Below are 24494 nucleotides of genomic sequence, written 5' to 3'. Positions count from 1 at the left end.
TCAGAGCGTTGATGATGTAAGGATAGGAGTTTGGTTTTGGATGCATTAAAGGTAACTAGCCACATCTTCCCCCACTGAACCACGCGCTCGAGATCAAAGGAGAGAGAATCAGAGAGAACTCTGTCATTTACAGCCTTTGATGTGTTGCCGTAGATGGTCGTGTCATCAGCATAGATGTCAACGAATGATTTAAGTATGTGTTTAGGGAGGTCATTGATGTAGATCAGGAAGAGAGTTGGGCCCAGGATTGACCCCTGAGGGACTCCAGCATTTATATTGCAGGCCTCCGATTTTTGTCCATCTACCACTACTCTTATGAGCCTATCGGAGAGAAATGATTTAATAATTGAGAAAACATTTCCAGTTATACCGTAGCTGGAAATTTTGTGAAGTAGACGCTTATGCCATACCTTGTCGAAGGCCTTTGATATGTCAAGAGCAATTGCCCTAGAAAGGAAGCCTTTGTCAAGAGATTCACTAATCCTGTGGGATATAACCATCAGCACATCTGCAGTAGATCTTGCAGAGCGGAAACCATATTGTGTGTCACTAAGAAGGTTATTTCTGCTGAGGTGGTTGACTATTTCTCTATTTAATATGGATTCCAGCAACTTACTCATAACACACAGGAGACTTATAGGTCTGTATTGAGAGGGAGATGACATCACCTGAATTCTTAAATACAGGGCAAACTGATGAGGTCTTCCAGGGAGTCGGAAAGCACTTCTCCTTAAGGCAGCACTTAAATAGTTTCGTAAGTATGGGAGCAAGTTCCGGTTGAAGCTTTTTTAATACTATAATTGGGATGCCATCAGGGCCAGTTGCTTTACTGGAATCTAGGTTCTTTATTAGCTTGGCGACCTCATGCACGGATATTTGTATGTTACCTAGCTTGTTCTGTGTTATAGGAGGAAATATGGGTATTGATGGCCTTCGTCGCATAGGGTAGAATTAGCTGCAAAGTTCTTTGCAAATAGTTTGGCCTTGTCTGACGCTGACGAGATGACCTCTGGTCCATTGATAATGGTTGGGATAGAACGCACACTTCTGTTCAGGATCCTATTTGTTATTTGCCAAAACTGGTGGGATCCAAGCCGTTGATCAGCTACCTTGGATTTAACAGACTGGGCATATAGCTCTCTTGCATTTTTTCTTACTCTTTTACAGTGATTGCTGGCAGACCTGAAAGCAGCTTTATCTTAAATTAAATTTTATATCTTGAAGTTGTTAACTCATTTTAAAATTTGTCATCTTATGTAACCGTAAATTGTTGGCTTTTTATTTCTTGTTGATTAACTAATTGCAGAAATTGTTTTCTGCCATGATACATGTAACAAACGTTATTCTTATTTTCAGACTTCTCTAATCTTAAACACTTCCCTGCACGTGCTGCTTATCAAGTAGGAGCATTGCCCAAGGTGACGTTATTTGCCAATATTTTTTTCTATTAAAATAATTCTCTCTTATTTTGTTATTAATCTTTATACTAACAAAATTATGTAATAATTTCTTGTGTGTGTGTTTTTCTTGTTTCTACGTGAGTTGTTTAAAGTAGTAAAACACTCTTTAAAAAAATTATTTGTTTTTTAAAATAATCTTAGATTTTAAAAAAAAACATCGTTTTAAAAGAAATTTTTTTTTTTAATTAAAAAATTTTTTAAGATTAAAATTTTTTTTTTTTTTTTTTTTTAAATTTTTAAAAGATTTTTTTTAATTGAATTAATTCGACCTGTCCTGGGACTGGTATTCTTTTTGTGCTGCTATAAAACTGGTTTCGTCTTGTTTAAACAGAATGAAAGTTTTAAAAAAATATTGTCATTTTAATTCTTCTAAATACAAATTTAATTTCATTGTGAACTATTATTTTGCTTAAAGAGGTGCAGTAGGAATTTGGGGGAAGAAATTGTCAGATTTGTAAGTTATTTTATGTTTTTTTATGCCAGAATACATAAAATTGTACATGCTGGCACACATATACACATTTAATTTATTTATTTGCGGACTATTATCCTCATTTTTATAGTTGGTGTTTCACAACATTTTGGACAACTATTCCTCTAGCCTTTATCCACAAATAAATAATAAATAAAATATACAAATTACTCATCTCAAAGAATTCCAATAATTAAATAATATACACACGATTTGTTTTCATTGAATTGACTTGTGTTTATTGGAGAAAAACCTTTTGGTTTGTTGTAAATGTGTTGTATTTGAATGACTATTCTCATCTGAAAGGTTATTTTCACGTTTCAGTTGATACAACCTCTTAACTTCTTCAGACATATATTGTCACACCATGAAATCTTTCCATCAAACTCGAGAATCTGCACAGAATTTGGAATGGAACATTTTATTTAATCCATGGGGGTAGAATGTTCTCATTCCATCAGCCATGAAACCACTGAAACGTTGTGCAAATAATTCTCAAGATGAGAACAGTAGTCCAAATAATGTCTTATTAATCCTCATCTCAAAAATAAAAAAAAACATAATGCTCTTAGTATTTTTGTTTTTATTTTTTGTGGGGAAAATAATAATTTTCTTTAATTTTATTTTATTTTAAGGCTGCTCGTGTGGAAATTGAAGCCATTGCTGTGTTGGAAGCCAATAGCAACTTATAATCCAAAAGAAAGAATTCCATCATCGTTTGTTTAATGATAAAAATCTTTCATGGGAAAATCAAACAATTGTTAATGTCTTCAATAGTTTTTTTTTTTTTTTTTTGAAAACATTGTGAGTTGTAGCAACGAGAGAAAGGAATAAAATATTTAATCAGATTATTTAAAAAAAGATATTGCTGTTGTTGATCGTACATATTTGCTTTTTTATTTATTTTGTTTTAAGATAATTTAAACTGCTATAAATGTTTTATGAACAATATGTATAAAATGTGACATCTAGGAATAAGTTATAAAAATCAATTGGGTAAATAGTGCTGCTTATGTGTGTGTGTGTGTAAATATCTAAATATTATGTATCTACATAAAATTTTATGTAAATATTTTCAATATTTACTTTGACAGTGCTCAATAAGTAAGTAGAACAAGGTAAGTTTTGAAAATATATATGGCAATTAAGCTACAAAGAATTTTCAGCATTTCATCCTTGCGGGGATTCGTCACGGGGTTGAAAAAATGAATTACTAATACTAATAACAACAAAAATAACGATCATTATTATAATAATCTTTAATATGAATCTCACCAGTCTGTTTAAATGTCTGTATGAATGTATGCATATCTGCCTAAAACTTTTGACAGAGGCGACGGATTTTCACAAGATCGGTATCATTTTGAATTTCGCGTCACGGATTCGAGCCTGCCTGCCTACTACAACTTTTTTTTAGCTCAACACACACCTCCAAACACCCGGGAACCCAGGCTGGTAATTAATAAATAAACAAATATGTAAAAAAATATGTTAGTATAACATAAAATGTAAATAAACATCCAAATAAAACTAGGTCATATCCAATTACAAAGAAAAGAAAAGTCCTCACTAAAACAACAAAGAAACAAATGTGCGTGCTCATTGGCTACAATAAATGGGTGTGTGAATAACTAAGAATCTGATTGGCTGTTTAGAAAACCTAGTACCACAAGGATATATAAAAACATGAAGCAACATGGATTCTATGCGAAGATGAAATGCAAAAATTTCTGTGTAGTTTAATTGTCATATGTATTTTCAAAACTTACTAATATATATATATATATATATATATATATATATATATATATAAAAATAAAAATTACAATTAAATTTACCAAAATAATCCAATTAAAGTATATTATAAATATTAAAGAATTAATATTTATAAAATTATCTCAGCCAGATGTAAAAGCTCGATAAAACCAAATAGGAAATAGAGCTTATAATATGAGCAAACAGTTAATAAAATATGTTAAAAAACACTTTGAAATGAGTTAAAAACATATTTAATCTGAAAAGGAAACACTAGATAAAACTTGTTTTTTGTTTTCAAGTAAGAGCTTTGACTTACTTGTTGTTTCATCAAATACTTCTGCATGCAAAATCCGATCCCGCATTTTGCTAATTCCTACCCTCTGATGAGAAGGAAAGTATTTCTTTAAAACTCCGCGGATTAAGGACTATCCATTTATCTAGTGTTTCCTTTTCAGATTAAATGTGTTTTTAACTCATTTCAAAGTGTTTTTTAACATATTTTATTAACTGTTTGCTCATATATATATATATATATATATATATATATATATATATATATATATATATAATATAATATTATTGATTGGTTAAATCTCAATGACCAAAGGAAAGAATCTATCCCAATCATAATTTTTGTTTGATTTTGATGAACGCCTACATTTTTTCCTTTATCATCTTACACGTTTCATAACTTTTAATGAAAAATATTGTTAGGTTTATTTGTCTGCTTTGAAGAGACTATGAAATATTATTAAAAACACAGTATTATGAAACAAAATGAAAAGAAAGAAAGGTAGTTAAAGAGAGATGAGAATAATGGCAAGTCAAAAACACTAAAAACTCTTTAAAGATGACAAGCAAAACATCCAGCACCACGTTGAAATTGGATTATTCTGCAGCCCATAATATTATAAGGTGATATAATATATTATGTATACATTTTCAGTATTTACTTGCACTTGTGTCCCCTCGATGTACATATCCTTGACAAACCGCTTAGAAAAAAAAAATCTCACCCCTTCACTGTTGAGGTCCCTAAATGCCAGAAAGCTTTCTTCTTTAATAGTTTCTTCCCTTGAAAGTTATACTTTGGAATTCCCTTCCTACTGCCTGCTTCCCTGACTACTGATATGCAGAAGTTTAAATGTAACGTAAAATAACATCTTGTTAATCTTTTCTTGGCATGGTTATAAATAGTAGCCCCTTATGTCCAAGTGGTGATATGCCTTGTTAGAATTGAACATGAGAAAAAAAAAAATTACTTTTAAGAGTTTTAGAAGTCAGTAAAGTCTTGGATATTTTTTACTGCTTGAGTTGGGTTAACGAGGGTTTAGGCACTTTTAAAAAATATTGAGCATTTGCCTGATTTTGAACTGTCTAAATTTTGAAATGGTGTTTTGAAAGTAAACCTAGTTTAAATAAAACTACAAAAACATCCAAATTATTTGAGCCGAGATGGCACATCTTTAACCAAATAAGAGTCATCAATCTTTGACATTTACTGCATTCTTTATCTTGCCTTTGAAGCACTTTTACAAGTCCCAATTACATTGTAATGGAATTCAAACACTAAACTATGAAATTCAACCCAGTTGACCAAATAGGACAATTACCTTATTGATGTCATGCTGATTGTTATCAGTGACCTCCAAAATATTTTTTTGACCTTTCGTTATCTAAACATTTTTTAAGGTGGTGTTCAGAAATATTTATTCATGACCTTCCCAAGGACAAAGCGAACACGTGTGCATTCTCAGGTTGTTGCTTTTGGTTTTGATCTTTTTATTAATTTCTACAAAAAAAAATATATATATATATATATATTTCCTGGCCTTTTGGCTAAGAGCAAATTTTAATTTTAGTCTCAATCCAAAGTTCCCCACTTTTTTCCCTACATAAAAAAAAAAGAAAAAAAAAAGACTTTGTTTGACTGCCCTTGTAAGTAGATAAGTAAATAGGAATAGATTTTCAAAGATCTTTAAACTATGTATTTTTTTTATTCATAAGTCAATTCATAGATTTTACTTGGAATAAAATAAAAAAAATTTAGTTTTCCTTTTCTTCAACAAACTATAATGAGCCATATAGATCTGAATTCTAACTCCTGCAGATGGCCTGCTATCATGCACAAACAAAGGATTAATAAACTGGTAAATGCGAATCAGCTTATTTTACTCATTATTGATGTATAGTTAAAGCAAAATATTTTTTTGTTTTTCACTTTTAAAATTTTTGGCGGACCTGAAGAATCTTGCCCCCTCTCTTTATTATTTTCATCTTTTTTTTCAATATTTTTCAGCAAATTATTATCAAATGGACACTAGTCTAACAGATTATCAAAAAAAAAAGTCAATATTTAAATATTTGTAGGGAGTGCTCAGTTTCTAATGCAATGTTCTAGTAAATTGATCATCCATTATAGAACAACGGTTTTTTAGATCAATTTTCACGAATTTAGCCCATTTTTTTTTTTTTTTTAGCAAAATTCAAAAGCAGGTTAAACTACTTAAAAAAAAAAAAAAAAAAAAAAAAAAAACAAACAAGGCTAAATTCGCAAAATTTGCCCTAAAAACGTTGAGTGGTTCTAAAATAGGTGATCGATTTACTAGAATGCTGCATTAGAAACTAAGCACCCCTTCAAATATTTAAATATTGATTTTTTTTCATTTTTACATTTGATAATGTTTACTCAGTCATTTATTTAATTTTATTATCGTTTGTTTGAATTAGATTTAACTAGTGGGACTTGTGGAAATTCCACAGCAGACTCTTTCATATGGAATGTTGGCATTCTGTGATAGTTCAGCATAAATGGAGGCGCCCTGATATTATTGTAGCTCTTTTGGTAAAACTGCAAAAGTATTTGTCTAAGCTAGTAGGGACGCCCGGCATAGCCCGGTCATAAAATATGCTTAAATATGATATTTTAATTTATGCAGATTTTGTATATATATATATATATATATATATATATATATATATATATATACATAGTCAATTTTCTATTGATTTTTTATATATTATAAAGTTGTGATTTAAAAAAATATGTATCCATATGATTTGGGTGCACCAACTTGAATCAAAACCAAAACTTATGAAGAAAACAATATATAAACTCGAATTTCTTCAGCTAGAATCAAAACCAAAACTCTTGGTAAAATTATTTATTACAAGAAATGAAAGGTCATAACAATTAAACAACAATCAAAAAAAAAAAAAAAAATGTAAGCATGGCACACAAAATAACACACATTATCATATTGATATATAGGTATTGTTTCATTGTTATTCTGAATTCCCCAAGTTGTGTTTTTGAATTTCAGTTAATACGTTTTATCATGGTGGTATATTATTTAAATTTTCTACATTTTCATTTATTTTTTTTTTTTTACAAAAACAAAAATCTGTTGCAAGTGACCAGCTTTGTAATTAAGATTACTGATAAATATATGGCTTCAAAATTTAGTGGTCAAGATTCTTTTCTCCTCCCCTTCCTCATAGAAGAGACATTGTGAATCTATCTCTGCTATATGATTATTTTCATAGCAGGTGCTCGACTGAGCTTCTATTTGTGCCCCCCCCCCCAGAACATTCACAACAGACACTTGTCTAGCTACAGCAGCTCAACAATATCTGTTATTCTCTATCTGTGGCTAAAACTAAACTAAAATTCCATGAGCAAAGTTTCTTTCCTAGAACTATCCGTCTATGAAACAATACTGTGGGGTTGCTTCCCAGCTTATGATATTGTTGTTCTTAAATCTAATGAAAACAAGTTCTTGTTGAGCTGTCCTCTTAAATAAACTAACCCTATTAGAGTTCCATGATGACTGATCATCACTGTTTATCTCACCGGCCACCTGACGCTCATTAGCCCTTATCCTTGACTAACCTTTAGGTCTTGATAGACGGTACCCCCCCCTCCCCTGAAAAAATAATAAAAATAATACATGGTAATCTTATCTATAATAGATGGTATTTAATTTAATATATAATTTCATAACTTCTACATCACACTGCAAACATTAGGAAATAACATTAACGTTAACTATAAATTTTCCCCCCTCTCATTCACAGATTGAAAGTTTATTGAATATTGATTTATAGGTGCTTCTATACTTAAATAACGAAAAACAAAAATTGAATTTCAAGTAAAAACAAATGTTAAACCTATGTAATTGTCATGCCGCAAATAGTAACATATCCAAAAATGATGGAAAATGATAAGGAAGAAAATTAATTATTTGTGAAAAACAGTTCCAATAAGGATAAAAATACTTTGATAAGGTTCCATGCTAAGGTGGACATATTGGGTCACGTGAAATGAGCAAAGGGGAAGTAACTCAGTTGAAGCACCATGTGTAGCAGACAGAATTTATTCAGAAAACAAAAATAAACATAATATATACAATTTGTGAATTTTTTCAAAATGACTTTAAAAATAGCCTTTTTAATTGTTTTAATTTTTAATTTTTTTTTATAAAAAATAACTGATTGAATTTTAGCAATAGATTTCCGAGGAATTGAAAACTTAATAAACCTTCCTTGTTAACTCTCAAATTTGAATCGGAAGATTTGGAAACCAAATCGGTAGATTTTACAAATGTCTTTTTTCATGACTAATTAATTTTCTACCTAATCGTTTTGCATAATTTTTGGAGATGTTCCTATTTGCAACATGACAATTACCAAGGTTTTATTTGAAATTCAATATTTTTTTGTTATTTAAACACAGAAGCACCGATTTATATTCTTTCACTGATGCAATCTTTTTATTTTTTTTAAATATACAAGTAAGCCTACTCATAAATAATTGAGAGGTCAATTTGTGTGAACAAGCACTTCACAAAATAATTCCAGTCGTAACTTTTATTTTCTTCATGAAATATTCCACTTTTTGACATTCTTAGTGACACTGTCATAAATCATTACATATTCATCCTTGACTCTATTATAGGTCAATGTGTATTTATTTGTTTATAAATTTATCTCTGTTATACAGCATGACCCCTCAACACCCACCCACCCTGCACACCAACAGAAACATTTAATTTTTTATGGAAATCCACTCCAGACAAGGTATGAAGCCACTTGATGTAAGGAGCTAACAAGAACAAATGATTATCACAAAAAAGATGCCTATAGGTCTTTAGTTTTGAAAAGATAGGAGGAAAACAGTCAGCATGAAGAGTTTCACACAACTGCAGTTCTTGTAATATTATATTATAATAAGGTATATAAACAGTGGATTGACGGAGACTAGTAGACTAATGTCCAACAATCTGGAATCAAAGCAGAGAATAGATCTGACAGTAATGAGGAAAAGCAAATATCAAGTTAGGCAAACTCCAACTTGACGAATTCTGAAAAAAAGCCTTCACGCTAAAATTCAATGGTGTGTTTTTGTTTTTAGTTAGGTTTTCAGAAATGCTAATTTTAATACGAAAAATCGGTTCTAATCCAACATTCTCCATATATTAAAAAAAAAATCTCTATCATATACATACTCTTCATGAAACGCAAATAGCTTATTTAAAAAAAATCACATAAATTGAGTAGTTTTCTTTTTAAATAAGAAATTGAATAGCAACTGTTTGCCATCTTGAAAATAAGATAATTCATACTTATTAGATTTATGCTATAATGCTTACGAATTTCTATTAATCGCTTACAAATGATTTTCTTTATAAAAATAAAACTAATTGATCAATTTACATGATTTTTGGGATATATTTTCATTTCGTCATGAGATTTTTCTTTATTTTTATTTAATATGGGGTGGAGATTCTGCGCAAGAACCAAAAAATTTAATCACTGACATAATTCTATAGTTTATATGAATATTAGTATGGACACTGATGCAGCATAATTTCTTATTTCCCACCATTTTTGATGGTGGGTGTACATTTGTTAAGTATAATAGAATTTGAAACGATTAAAAATAAAATCTATTTTCTTTCATTTTGCTTTGTTCTTTTTTTCAATAACAGAGCTTGGATTTTTTCCTACCAAATTCAATATTGAATACAGACGTCATTTTTATGTACACTGACTTTTGCTTTTTGTAGATAAAGAAGGAACATTGCTATTGAAATTAATTCCATATTGTACAAACACAGGGTGTCTAAAAATGTACTCATACTTCACATGACGATAAAACCTTTTATTAACAAGGTGAAATGGAATAGCATCAAATACATAAGATAAATGTAATTGAAGAATCATGTTTGTCAATGTCCAAATTAATGACCATTATGTCCAGACAACTCTGTGACCAAAAGTGAGAGTTTAAAATAACTGCAACCAGGGTTTGTTAAAGTAGGCAGTTGGTCAGATGGTTTCAAATGGTTTTGAATGTCATGCCAGAAAAAAAAAAAACAATTTCTGAGGTGGGTGGAATAGGATTTTTGATTTCTAGAACAGGAAAGCATGCTCTTCATTGGCCAGTATGATTCTGACGAGATAATTTGGATATAAGTAGAGATGTATTGGTTGGCTAAAAATGAGTTTCTTCACATTTAAAAGATATAAGGTGTCGCAAAAAATGCACTCACATTTTGGATAATGATAAAACTTATTTGAACATAGATCGAAATGGAATAGCTATGAATACAGAAGGCAAATCTAATTGAAGATTCATTCGCAATTGTTCAAATTAATAACCAGACAATTAATGTTAATAATGCACAATGCCCTGTATATTTCTTTCCATCTTAAAGTTATTTATGTCAGTTTTTTTTTTTTTTTCTAATGAAAAGTAAATGCGCTACATGAAGTCTCTTCAGACTAAGATCTCAACTCCCTGTATGGGATTGAACTTCAGCAAACAATAGCTTAAAAGAAATAAACAACCAAAAATAATTTGTAAAAGTGATAGTCTTTTATTTGTAAGCAAAGTACACAATATATTTTAATATATTTTAAATTTTTGCTTATAAAACAGCATTTGAGGAGTGCCAGATTTGTTTTTAAACAATACAAATGGTTGAATTGGATCAAAGAAATGTTTTAAAACTAATTTTCTTAAAATAAACACAAAAAAAATAAAAAAATAATAAAAATGTAAAACATGCAATTCTTTTTTAATATAATATTTTAAAGTTTTAAGGAGTTTAATGTTTCTTTGGAGATGATCTTTAATTCTTTCTTTTAACATTTTTCTGTTGATGAGGTAATCGATAAATTTACCTCTCACCGATCAGAGCCAGCAACATCTTTTTATAATCTCCACTACAATCACCTTTTATAAATTTACTCAGCTCTTTGTCGTAAACTCTTTCAAAGGAATCTTTTATTTGCATCATGTCAATCTGTAAAAGAATAAATGAGAAAATATGTAAAAAAAAAAAAAAAAAAAAAAAAAAAAAATGAAACCAGAAAGAGAAGTGAACTAGTTTAAATGAAATTGTAGTTAATTCAAACATTGCATTTGTAAGAATTAACAAGTTTGGATCAACAACAAAAAGCACCAAGCATGCATGAAAATAGAATTTATTACCAGAGATTTTAGGTTAAAATAATGAATTAAAAGACGAAAAAAACTAAATTTATCGATTATTTGGCAATTAATGATATAGATATATAATTTTCAACTAAAGTTTTAAAAAAATATACAACAAAAATGTACATAAGATAAAATAAATCGAAGGTAATTTTTATTTATTTATTTTTTAATTGAAATTAATTTTTTATATTTTACTTCGTAAAGTTTATAAAAGTGCACTTTGAGAATTGATTACATAATGATGACTCATGTGCTGAGTCAGTATTTTAAGGAGTGACGTCACGGAATGGAATGCAGCTATAGGCATAAAGATCAGAAGGAAGGTGATGAGAAGAAAAAGGAAAAGATGTGTTCCATGGGAAATTATGCTTGACAACTACACAAGTCTCTTCCTCTTACTCCTGCGAAAGTAAGCCTGACTGTCTGGCAGCTGTGTCTAGTGCCATGTATTAAGAGCCGGCTGATGTGGCGACCAAATAGAGAGAACAAGATGACACTTGTACCATAATTTTTAAAGTTTATAAAAAAAAACAAAAACATTTTGTTTAACCATTTTCATGTTTTGCAAGAAATGCTTTTTTAGAATTTATTGCCAAAAATTCTGACTTTCATGACACTCTTTGACATTTACGATTCTTTGGTGCTATAAACATGTGATGCAAAGCCAGTGAAGACATGTGGCAGACTTTGAAAGTGATGGATGCTTGTCCAAAGGATGAGAGAAGTACACAGAACTGAAAGTATCTCTGGACGAAGTCTGACCATCAAGGGAATATTTTCTTTGTTTAAAAAGAAGTACCTCATTTAATGAAAATGTCATGGTGGGATCAGAAGATTGCTAACAGGCTCCCTCCATCTCATTTGCTTTTTCAACAGAGACCCTCTTGCCTTCATCATGACTGAGGAACACCATCTACCCTTTGTATGGCAACCCTCCAGAATATCAGAGGAAAGTTAACGGGTGCTACTTCTTGCTCCAGACTGAACTAAAACTATGCAAGGTGGGGATGTCTATCTTCCTGATGTATTATACATGACCATTTACCTGAAAACATACCGAGCCTAGTATTTTTAAATGGTCACCCATCTGTAATTAGCCAAGCTCAACATTGCTAAACTTTGGTGATCAACGAGAACCGGCATGTCAATGTGATTATGCTGTTTGCAGATTATATAGATAAATAAAAAAAATAATTAGAAATAAAGTAATGCTCAATATTTCTGTCAGGGGATCTTGGAATCAGTGATGACTATCACTCACATGAAACTAAAAGCAAGAAAATTAATGTCTATATATGTATGATACATGCATGTACGTTTGGAAATTCTTGGTTTCTGACTTATAGACCATTGAAACAAATACTGATCAACATTATTGTAAACATCTAGCACATACAATATGTGTGATAATTAGGGCTATGATCACAGAATATTCTTTTCATTGTTTTTACTGTTGAGTATCTGACATAGTTAGACACAATCAACCAAGAACCATATCACTCTACATAAAAATGTAAGATATTAATGGATATATACCTGAGAGTCAAAACAGGAGAGAGAATATGCTGTTATCATACCGCTAGTGATAATACACTTATTTCTACATATGATATGGATAAACACTATATCTATGATAGGATCAGAGGTAAAATAAGCCTGGGCCTAATATTTCAACATGCACTAACAAAAGCATGAAAAGAAAAAAAATTATTAAATCAATTAAAAACAAATATAAAAGTTGATGTGCTGACAAGAAAGATTTGAGCTTTATGATCCTCAGGAGCTCCTTTGATAGCCAAGATGGAGGACCCACACAATATCCTGCAAATGTTGGCTGTTATTTCAAATTATAGATCAAATAAAGATAAATAAATATGATCAGCATAAATCAAAAACCACACAGTGGAAAAAATTTTGCTAACTGAAAATAAAAAATCTGATTACAACTCTTAAATCCCAAAGAATCAGAGATTGTGTGTCCAACGCCAGATGTTGCAAATAAGTTCAGATGGGAAAAGCAATGTATTCTTGAGATATTTCAGCAATTGCAAGATTTGAATACACTGAAATATTGTTATAAGAATTTAGGAAATTGAAAATAGGATCAAGTGTATTGATTTGCAATAAAAATTATCTATGGTTAGAGAAAGCAACAAATATATTTTGATGACCTTGAACTTTTGTTTGCTTTATTATCAAAGAATTCTGTAAAAAAGTTTGTTTTAGCCTAATATCATAGAATAGAGGGTTTAGTAAAGACAATGACGATAGAGAACCCAAGAAAAAATATTTTCATGGATTTGAGTAAAAAGAGTTTGTCAGAACTAGTCAAATTTCGGTATAATTATTAAACTAAAAATAAAATTGACATCTTTAATAAATTTTGGAAAAAAAAAAAAAAGACAATGTCTTTGAAACCCTGTTTAAGATGCAAATATTTTATTAAAATCCATAAGATTTTTTTTCTCTTTTTATCTTGACTTTTAAAAAAATATTTCGATAGTAAAATATTCATCATTACATAGTATTTAAAAAAAAAAAAAATTAATTTTATCATTATTTTTTTTTTTTAAACTTTCTCTGATGATGGATATTTTACTATCCAAAATTAATAATAAAATAAGTAAAAGTAAAAAAAGAAAAATATTTAATGCTTTTTAATAAAGATCTTTGCATATTAAACATAGTTTCAAAGGTATTTTTTCTGTTCTTTCAAGTTTTATTAAACTGTTTGAAAACGCAGAGAATGAGCTAATAAAACCATGTACAGAAATCAATTTAGTTCTGTATAATTTACATACATGTTAAATTGTTGTCAAAATGGCAAATAACTGCTCTTCTGTCACTCATAAAATTTGATTTTCTTATTTAAAAATAAAACCACTTCATCAATTTATGCCATTTTTGGAACATGATATTTTTGTTTCATCACAGGTGCATACATAATACAGATTTTTCTTTATTTTTGTTTTTTTAATATTGGGAGAATTCTGGAGAGGAACCATCAATTTCTACTTACTTCACACCTACTAACAACCACTCGGATGAGAGTGGAATCATTTGTGCCAGCTCCTTTCATAGATTTGTAGAGGCATTCAGCAAAGAACGTGTGGATATCTTTCACACTTTTGACTGCAAAATAGAAAAATATAGAAAGCAGGAATGAGACGATCAATAGAACTATTTAGAATGTGGATTTACAAACATCTTTCTTATTTGAAAATGGAGGTACGAGACGCTGAAATTGGAAAGCATAATTTGGTTTAATACAAATTTGATTTCAATCGATGTGTATGCAGTGTGACAATATATGAAAATGAAACAACCTGACCAATGAAGGTTGGGGATATGCATTGCATGAAGGAAAAATGACCCCCATGTAAAAAAAAAAAAAAAAAATGATATGGTGGTTATGTAATGGAAGTCTTAAAGACAGGCTTAGATCTGATGACCTTAGAGAAAGATTAAATCTTAATTGTATAATGAAATGTATGCAAAACCTTTAAATCAATATTTGCCTTTTCAAACAGAAATTTTTAAACAAATGCACGTCTTTCAGAAATGTCTATATGGCAAATCATGAAATGGATAGGTTTAAAGAAAAGTAAATATAATTTACCCAGAAAAAATTGTATAAGGGCTATATCAATGCAAGTAAGTATATTAGATAAACAAAGGGGTACAATAAGGGGAAAATTTTAGGACGTTTACATTATAAACAAGAAAATGGAAAACACAATGACATCTTGTCAATTATGGGTTATTTGGGTGGGGAGGGGAGAATTAAACAATATTCAGCAATATTCAACATAAGGAGGTTTAGAGTTTATAGAGTTTTAAAGTATTATCTCTCATAAAATAGAGATGAAAATTTCTAAAATAGAAGTAGAGAAAGAAAAGGCAAAAATTGAGTAATAGTAACATTTACTAATAAAGTTAAAATAAATAGTAGTATAAGAAAGTATAGGAATATAAATTAGTAAATAGCAATCAATTAAATATTGCTATTTAAGAATGAGTAAAAATTATATATATATATATATATATATATATATATATATATATATATATATATATATATATATAGGATGAGTGAAAAGTAACTTCCTATTTTAAAATATATACATTTAATTTTTGAAACATAATTTATACAATTAATGAATATGAAAAGAAAGTATAATGCATGGTCTTTTAATTAAAATTCAATATAGGTGCCTTCATTCATCACCAGCTTTCAAGTTGATCAAGAATTGCATCAACTGATTTCACAAGAAACTCTTGTAGAATGGTAGTCATAACTTCACGTATTCACCCTTCAACTTCTAAATTTTTTTAAAGTACTCTAACCACTATGCCACAGATCCTAGTGGACCCTTGGCGTAGTGATTAGAGTACTTAAAATATATCAATTGTAAAAATGACCTCCTGAAGGTTGAAGGCCCAATTCTCAGTGAGGGCGACTGAAAAATACAATTGCGAATTATCTAGGACCTCTATCCAGTCATAGCTGATGGAATGAGAGCATGCTACCCCCATGAAGTAAATAAAGAATTCCGTTGGAAATTCCATCCAGATTCCAGAGTCTGGCAGAAACATTCCAGAATTCAACAAGCTACACCTGAATAAGGTAAAAGTTTACATTGACCGAAACATTATGAAAATGACACTCAAGATGAGAACAGTATTCCAAAGAATCCAAATAATATGTACATATTTTGTGTCAAACAATCCTAAGGGAAAAAAAAAGATTAACTCAGATTTAGTAATAATAATAATAATAATAATAATTTACAACACTGAAACAAAGTAATTACTATAAGAATTTCACAAATGCAAATATTGTAATATATTAAAATTAATCTTACTGATGGCCAGATAAGCTGTTTCAATATTTCCAGAACATTCGCGGCGGACAGATTCCATGATGTCTCTGTCTGCAATGCGTTGATAAGCCTCAAAAGTAGCCCTCAGTTGGGGAAAACTTCTCAAAGACAGGACCTTGTTAAACTGAGACTCATCGGTGCCAAATTGACCTTCACCAGCCTGTAAGAAATCAAGTATCATTCTGAAATTATCTTTAGCAAACATTCAAATTATCTGAAATGGAAAGATATCAAGATCTATAATTTCCCATAATCCTGTTCAAATATTTTAAAAGGAATATAAAAATTTCTAGTTTTGTTTCTTTTCAATAAAAGGGGAGTGTACAAAAGTTAGAATCTGACAGTCTATTAAACAGACCAACAAATGTGTATAACTAGAAGGAATAGATATTTGTTAGAAAATTTCATGCTTACTTGAATTCTAAATAAATGAATGGACTGAATACAAGATGAATTTAGGTTATAGTGCAAATTGTCTACTCTTTTTGACTTCCAGTTTCTGTCATCCCTTTGTCTCAATATTTAGACATTTTCACGTGGACAAGAGACATTCTTAACATGAGTAAGGGGGGGGGGCTTTCACATTATCTCAAAGAAGATAATCATTAATCAGAAGGGACCATATCTTGCTTGTTATCATCATCTAGTCTGTGGAGAGAAGAACCGGAAGTTAAAAAGAGCAGATAATCTTGACTATAATTTAAATTTATATTGATAAAATTTAAAACATCCCAATGATATTCTATTACATATTTAAAGTCTATATACATAATTATAAAATTAAATTATTTCAATAAATTCATAAAATAAATTAGTTTATACTTGCTTCTTTAGTAGTGTTAATACAGTACCTGAATATTTAATTTCCATCCTTACCTAAATGTCGAATAGCTTTTATTTATTTATTCTTTTTGCAGATGATGATGATGATGATAATAATGTAATTATGTTGAAAAATAACATTTTTTTAATGTTATTATATCTAATTTCTTTACATTTACAAAACATATTGATTTTTTTTTTTTAGATCCTTTAGAGTTACACAAGCTTCAAACTCGAACATTGACATCACAACTGCTGCCTTAGTAATTTGTACCCTGCCTATTTTTTGTTAACCAATCACATGTTTCTTTAATAACACATTGATAAAACAATGTCAGTAGTAACTGAAACCAAATTGCCAAAACAATATTTTCGATAAAATTGATTGTTGGTCTTAACCAAATATCAATTGTATCTAAAATTTGTGTGAAATAGGTTCAATTTGCAACAAAGTTAAAATAAAAAAAAAAAAAATAAAAAATAAAAAAAAAAAAACCCTGACCATAATGCATCAGTTCATGTAAAAAAAATCATGTTTAAAAATGTTCACTAATGATCAGTGTTATGATTTAATTTGTTGTTAAGAGTTATCCCCCTTGGGATTGACATTCATAATAAAAGCTCCCTCTGTTTCATTTTCCCGCTCAATCCTTTCAAGAGCGTACGTGTATTTTACAGTTAATAAAACCTTTCTAAAAGGCAATTCTTTACTTACTGATACTATTCACTTCAATTTTATTAACTGTAAAAAAAAAAAAAAAATAAAAAAATAATGGATCGAATCTTACGTCCCGACAGATTCGAGGTGGAACCTACATGCCCTAATTCCGAAAAATCCTATAGGCATTGGAAATTAACCCTCCAGAATTATATCCGCTCACATAATAACGGATTAATCGAAAACACTTCAGATAATTTCTTTGCCTTGATCAATTGTATTTCAGCCTCTGTTTTCGATTTAATAAGCGATAAAACCGACTACGATAGTGCATTAAGAACATTGGACGCCGCTTATTTAAAACCTGAAAATATTGTTTATAATAGATATCGATTGATGACGACGAAGCAACAAACAACACAAAATATAGATGCCTTCATACTACAATTGGAAATGCTTGCCAAAACATGTAACTTCGAAGCGGTTTCTGCTGAAGAAAACAAAAATCAATACATTCGGGAAGCTTTCATCGGCGGAATTTCTTCTTCGTCCATCCGACAACGACTGTTAGAAAAACCCATCCTGACTTTACAAGACACATATGCCACGGCCAGATCTCTTGAACAAGCAGAAAAGCATTCGATAAGCTACGCAAATAACTTTACTGTAGCAGCTACAAATAATCCTTCGGGCTACAATCGTATAGCTGTGACTAAAGAAAATATGCATCCAAAAGGGGTTTGTTTTTTCTGTGGAAAATCACGTCATCCTCGATATTTATGTCCTGCACGAAACGCCGAATGTAAAAAATGCAAAAAAAATGGTCATTGGGCTAAAGTGTGTAAATCTTCTATTTCTAACACTCATACTGCTGTTCTTTATGACGACTCTGACTACCCCTCACCTTCTCTATCCTGACTAGGAACTAACTCCAAAGATGTCACATTCACTCAATGCCAAATTAACGGGCACTTACAATCTACAAGATCTTCGTGATTTACATAAACAATTATGTCATCCTGGTGTTTCAAGACTAAGCCATTTTATAAGAACGAGGAACCTCCCTTTTACTTTGGATCAAATTAAGAATATTACTGACTCTTGCTCATCCTGTCAATTACTGAAACCCAAATTCGCCAATACCAATGGAGGGACTCTCATTCAAGCCATATTACCTTTTCAACGATTAAATCTTGATTTTAAAGGCCCTCTACCTACTTCTATACATGGCAACAAATATCTACTTACTCTAATTGATGAGTATTCCCGTTTTCCTTTCGCTTTTCCTTGCAGAGATATGACAAGCAAAACCATTATCCACTGTCTAAACAAACTCTTTTCAATTTTTGGTTTGCCTGACATGATACATACTGACCGTGCTTCTGATTTCTTAGCAAGAGAAATAAAGGATTTTTTACACAAAAAAGGAATTGCTACTTCTAAAACAAGTAGATATCATCCTGAAGGTAATGGACAGATTGAAAAACTCAACGGTACCTTATGGAAGGCCATTCAAACAACATTACATTCTAATCAAATGAAACTACCTTATTGGGAAGACATACTACCGGACGCACTTCATTCAATTAGATCATTACTTTGTACTGCCACTAATATGACTCCCCATGATAGACTATTTAAATATAGTCGTAAATCTGCTTCCGGAATTTCAATTCCTTCTTGGGTTAAACCAGGCCCAATATATATTAGAAACCACACTAAAACAAGTAAACATGACCCTCCTGTAACGCCTGCCACCCTAATAGATGTCAACCCCCACTACGCTTATGTTCAACTACCTTCTGGTACTGAAACCACTGTCAACGTTCGAGACTTAGCTCCAAACTCATCAAATGAAGAAAACTCTAATAATAATCCTACTACTTCAGAGACTTTATTTGAACCTTCTACTAATGAAAACATTGGTCATGAGGAAGACAAAAATCAATCGTCTGATCTTGAAGAAAATCAGATTTCACTAAAAAATAATACTGAAAATCAGCATTCCTGCCAATCTGTGCGGAGGTCGTCCCGAGTTCGACAATTCCCAAGTAAATATAAGGATTTTGTGACTAAATACTGAAAAAACTGCAGTTTGGGTTCATATGTTATTTGTAAATAAAATGATTCTTATGTGATTGTAAAAAAAAAAAAAAAAAAAAAAAAAAAAAATTTGTCTATAATTAATTACCCCTTACTTGAATACTTTAGGACGGGGAAAATGTTATGATTTAATTTGTTGTTAAGAGTTATCCCCCTTGGGATTGACATTCATAATAAAAGCGCCCTCTGTTTCATTTTCCCGCTCGATCCTTTCAAGAGCGTACGTGTATTTTACAGTTAATAAAACCTTTCTAAAAGGCAATTCTTTACTTACTGATACTATTCACTTCAATCAGTCAAACAACAATAAGAATATAGAAGAATATTTTTCAGACAAAACATGTTTGTTTTTCAAAATAAATTTTATTTTTTAAGTTTTGAGAGCTTTTGACGTGAAAAACAGCCTTATCAACAGTACATTTGCATTTAATTCTTTTTTTTCTTTTACATCCTTCTTGACAGATGTTTATCATTGCTGCCAAGATAGGAATCCATTTTGATATTTCACTGGTTGGAGTGTGAATGTTTGTGTGTCACATGGTTACATAATATTGAATAATGAAGAAATTCACATTTGAAACATTGATTTAGAAAAATATTTTTCAAAGCCAAATTTGTTTTCTTTTTTCTCCTGCCACTTTCGACATAAATAAGACATGAACAACTCTTATGCTCATCACTTCCAGTTACTACTAAAGTGTGTTCCTAACCCACAATACATACATTTTGTCTCTGCTTTACAATTATTACTTTCTTCCTGCTCGCTGAACTCTCTCAAATATGTATGGCCACTGAGAGAGTAGCTTGGGTTTTCCCTCTGATGCAAATTACTCTTCCCCTCTATTCAAAATCACTGCAAAATTTTTTTTTTTTGTTACTTTTTCATATGCAGTTGGTTTATTATTTACCTTTCTACATATTACTTTTTTTATACACAACACTTTACAATTACAGCTGCAGTTACTGATTACTCCCTTATTCTGGATCATTTATTAGAATAATGATTTACCCCGAACATGCCTCTCTGCTACACATATTATGGTTGTGTATGTTCAATTTTAAGAATATTAGATCGTCCAAAAATGAACAACTACCATTTTTCAAATATGGTCGACTACTCATTGTACTAGCATGATCACAAACCGTGTTTTGCCATGTCTTTCATATTCACTTGCCTTCCACTTTTTCAAATTGTACGTGAACACATGTTTCTATTCACGAGCATCTTCTATAACTAAAAAACGCACAATAATTCTAACAATAACTAGCCTACCACCTGCTTTTTATACGTTTTATTTTATTTCTGGTTTCCATTTACAGTCTCCTCAACTGTTTACAGCAGGTATTGCTTTCATCATTCACAGCATTTCCGTTGTTGTTTTTGTCATTAACATTCACAATCGTTATTACTATCGTTATTAAAAATAACAATGATAGTATTATTATTATTGTTGTTTTTGTGAAACACCTTACCAGATTATATTATTATTACCATTAGAAGAAGTTGTTACTTTTGTTGTTGTACTAGTAGTATTAGTAATGTTATTATTACTATTTTCATTCTAATTCTTATTATTATTATTACTAGTATAATCATCATTTTTATTAGCCTTTCACAATCTCCTGACATAAAAGTTATATGATCACCATTGATGACAGTGCCCTCCAATGCATGACAGTAACCACAGTCCATTTCACTTCAGAGCAATCCAATGGGGTCCAATTATGGCCATAATCAAGGAAGCCAATACACGCTAGTAAACACCTCAATTTATTTCTGGACTAGTCCAATGGAGGCACATACTGGTACTGGCCGGCACTGGCTAACAGTGTACACCGGGAATTGACAGTGACAGTTATAAAGGCAGCCAAGGCCTGTCAGTAACTGCCTCAATACAGTACTAATGCCAGAGACCAACAATCCTCGCCACAGTGACAATCAATGCCTGATAGTTGAAGACAGACGATTCCGGTTACAAGCATTCCAATGGAGACTGATACCAGTGCTGATTATCACAATCAGTGGCTTATACTAACTGCCACTGTCAGACAATGCACGACAGTGGAAACCAAATGTTTTCATTTTGGCCATGACGTCAGTATCCGCTTTTTTCTAGGGCTGACAGTGGTGGGGGCATTACTGAATTTGTTCTGGCTTTGTGTCATACTTTAACCAGGCAACACTAGTACACGGGTCCCACTAGTTTTAAATAAATTATTTATTTTAAAGTCTTGTGATCTTTTGTACATGAAAAACGTTGTTTTGGCTTTAAAAATATTCTTTTAAATTGTTATTCCATCAGTGTTTCATGTGTGAATTTCTTCATTGTAGCAATATGAATGTTTATCAAAAAACAAACAAAATAAACCATTAAATATAACGTTTTATACAATAAAGAGCTATGAAATAATGTCAAGAGGCTTTATTAGGATTCTTCTAAGATTAATATTAACCAATTTAATTTTTTAAAATTATGTACATTAAACCAGTCAAAACATCTCTCTATTAATTTATTTAGATCTTATACAAATTCACATTTTCATCAAGAAATAAAAGAATTAACAAGACAATAAAAACACGTGAAATTAAAATCACTTTTCCAATATATATTTTTTCTCGTCTATTAATATTATTCCAATCTCTACATATTTTTTGATTCTTGGCCCAAATTCCCTCAAATTTAAGAACAAAAATAAAGAAAAATCTGTTTGATGTACATACCCATACTAAAAATATCATATTCCAAAAATTCATGTAAATTGGTCCAAAAAATTATTTTTAAGTAATGAATAGGAAATGTAGGCATTACAACATAAATCTAGCAAGTATGAATTATTGTTGAATTGTCTACCTTGCTTTTTGAGATATTTTTCAAAATGATGAGCAACACAGTTACTCACTGGTTAACCATAAAATTTGATTTTCTTATTTAAAAATAAAACTACTTGATCGATTTACATAAGTTTTGGAATATGATATTTTCTTTTCATCATGGGTACATACATTAGACAGATTTTTCTTTATTTTCAATTTTTAATATAGAGAGGATTCTGGAGATGAACTCATTTTTCTTCTTCAAAAGTTCATATAGTTATGCTATTTTATGTTCCATTGTTATGTAAATAAACACTATTGAACATACTTATTCTTTTATTGTTAAAAAATTATCCAGATTTCATAAATTATTTCATTTATATTTTAACTCAATAACACGATTTCAATTAAATGAATAAATAACATGAATTAAAATACAAACTTTGATTATATAAGGTTGAGAAGAAAGTCCTTGCAGAATTTTTAATTTTGATTTCAAATGATGTATTTTCAAATAAGTCTTCGTTATAATAACTTTACTTTATATATCATTTTAAAGAGCATTTTTTTGCACTATCTAATCATTTAAATTACAATCGTTTTAAAACATTTATGCCTTCTTTTCAGCACATTGAATACAGGATTTGAAAAAAAAAACAAATTTGCACAATTTTCTTATTTCAATTCAAGCTAGGCCGAAAAGCTGCTGAAACTGCTCACGATATCAACAAAGCGTTTAGCTCAAGAACCACTACTGAATGCACAGTGCAATGGTGGTTTAAGAAATTTCATGGCGGCAACAAAAGTCTTGAAGAGGAGGAGCGTAGGGGTCGGCTATTGGATGTTGACAACGATCAATAAAGAGCTTTAAAAGTCGAAACCAATCCATGCACAACCGTGAGAGAACTTGCTTTTGAATTAGATGTATCCAATGATTTCCAACCACTTGAGAGATTGAAAAGGCAAAAAAACTTGATAAATGGATGCCTACCGAATCGAATGATAATAAAAAGAAACACCATTATGAAGTGCCATCTTCCCTTTTTTCCACAACAAGAACGACCTGTTTCTCGACTGGTTTGTGACTTGCTATGAAAAGTGGGTTCTTTACGACAACCAGCGATACTCAGCTCAGTGGTTAGATGCTTAAGAAGCTCAACAACACATTCCGAAGCCAGAGTTGCAGCAAAAGAAGGTCAGGCTGACTGTTTGGTGGTCTACGACTGGTCTCATCCAGTACAGTTTTTTTGAATGCAGGTGAAACCATTACAGCAGAGAAGTACTGTCAACAAATGAATGAAATGCATCAGAAACTTCGACAACAACACCCAGCATTAGTCAACAGAAAAAGCCCAATTCTTATCCATGACAATGTCCGACTGAACGTTGCTAAACCGACACTGCAGAAGTTTAACAAACTGAGCTTCCAAACTCTGCCTCATCCACCATACTCTCCAGACCTTTCACTTACCATCTACCACTTTTTCAAGCATCTCAACAATTTCTGTATGGGAAATGTTTCAAAAACATAAGCGATATCAAAAACGTTTTCAGCAACTTCAACGCCACCAGAACACAAGATTTTTATGTTACTGGCATAAATACACTTGTTTTGGGTTGGCAAAGGTGTGTTGATTCTGATGGCACTTATTTTGATCGATAAATGTTTGTTTGCGCCAAGATATGTTCATCTGAATTTAAAATTTAAAAACCACAAGAACTTTCTTGTCAACCTGATATTAAAAAAAAAAAAAAAAAATTTATTTATTTACTTTAAAAAATGACCTTATTTTTAAAGGAGTGCAGTTCCCAGAGATTTATAGAGGAGTGATAGTAGACTTTTTGGACCAAGTATGATGTGCTACTACCACCTTTAATTATGTCTATTTTCAGAGTCAGTTTGGTTGGAAATTAATGTAGGAAATTATAAAAGTGAATGAAACCAATTGCTAATTTCTGGAAATATGCATCTGGTGCTGGCTTTAAGTGTGTTTGATTTGAGAGGAGAAAAGCAAATTT

The 24494-nt window shown here is 30.7% G+C and overlaps 2 protein-coding genes across 3 annotated transcripts in view; one reads left to right on the top strand and one right to left on the bottom strand.

Moving 5' to 3' along the window:
- LOC145292201 (2-iminobutanoate/2-iminopropanoate deaminase-like) overlaps window positions 1-2793 on the top strand; it is a 30885-nt gene extending 28092 nt beyond the window's left edge. The window contains exons 5-6 of the mRNA XM_080138515.1: window positions 1357-1418; window positions 2568-2793. Of these exons, the coding sequence (XP_079994641.1) occupies window positions 1357-1418; window positions 2568-2624 (119 nt within the window). The 3' untranslated portion in view covers window positions 2625-2793. The remainder of the gene's footprint in view (window positions 1-1356; window positions 1419-2567) is intronic.
- A 7757-nt stretch (window positions 2794-10550) lies between these two features.
- LOC145292190 (annexin A7-like) overlaps window positions 10551-24494 on the bottom strand; it is a 126753-nt gene continuing 112809 nt past the window's right edge. For both annotated transcript variants that reach the window (XM_080138502.1, XM_080138494.1), the window contains exons 7-9: window positions 16060-16237; window positions 14214-14326; window positions 10551-11000 (exon numbers count right to left, since the gene is read on the bottom strand). In XM_080138502.1, coding sequence (XP_079994628.1) covers window positions 10875-11000; window positions 14214-14326; window positions 16060-16237 — 417 coding nt within the window. In that variant the 3' untranslated portion in view covers window positions 10551-10874. The remainder of the gene's footprint in view (window positions 11001-14213; window positions 14327-16059; window positions 16238-24494) is intronic.

This window comes from Euprymna scolopes, chromosome 2 (assembly GCF_053919585.1).
Source record: "Euprymna scolopes isolate OS-2025 chromosome 2, ASM5391958v1, whole genome shotgun sequence".
Lineage (NCBI taxonomy): Eukaryota > Metazoa > Mollusca > Cephalopoda > Sepiida > Sepiolidae > Euprymna > Euprymna scolopes.
Note: the sequence above shows the minus strand (reverse complement) of the source record. Positions and strands in the feature narration are given on the sequence as shown.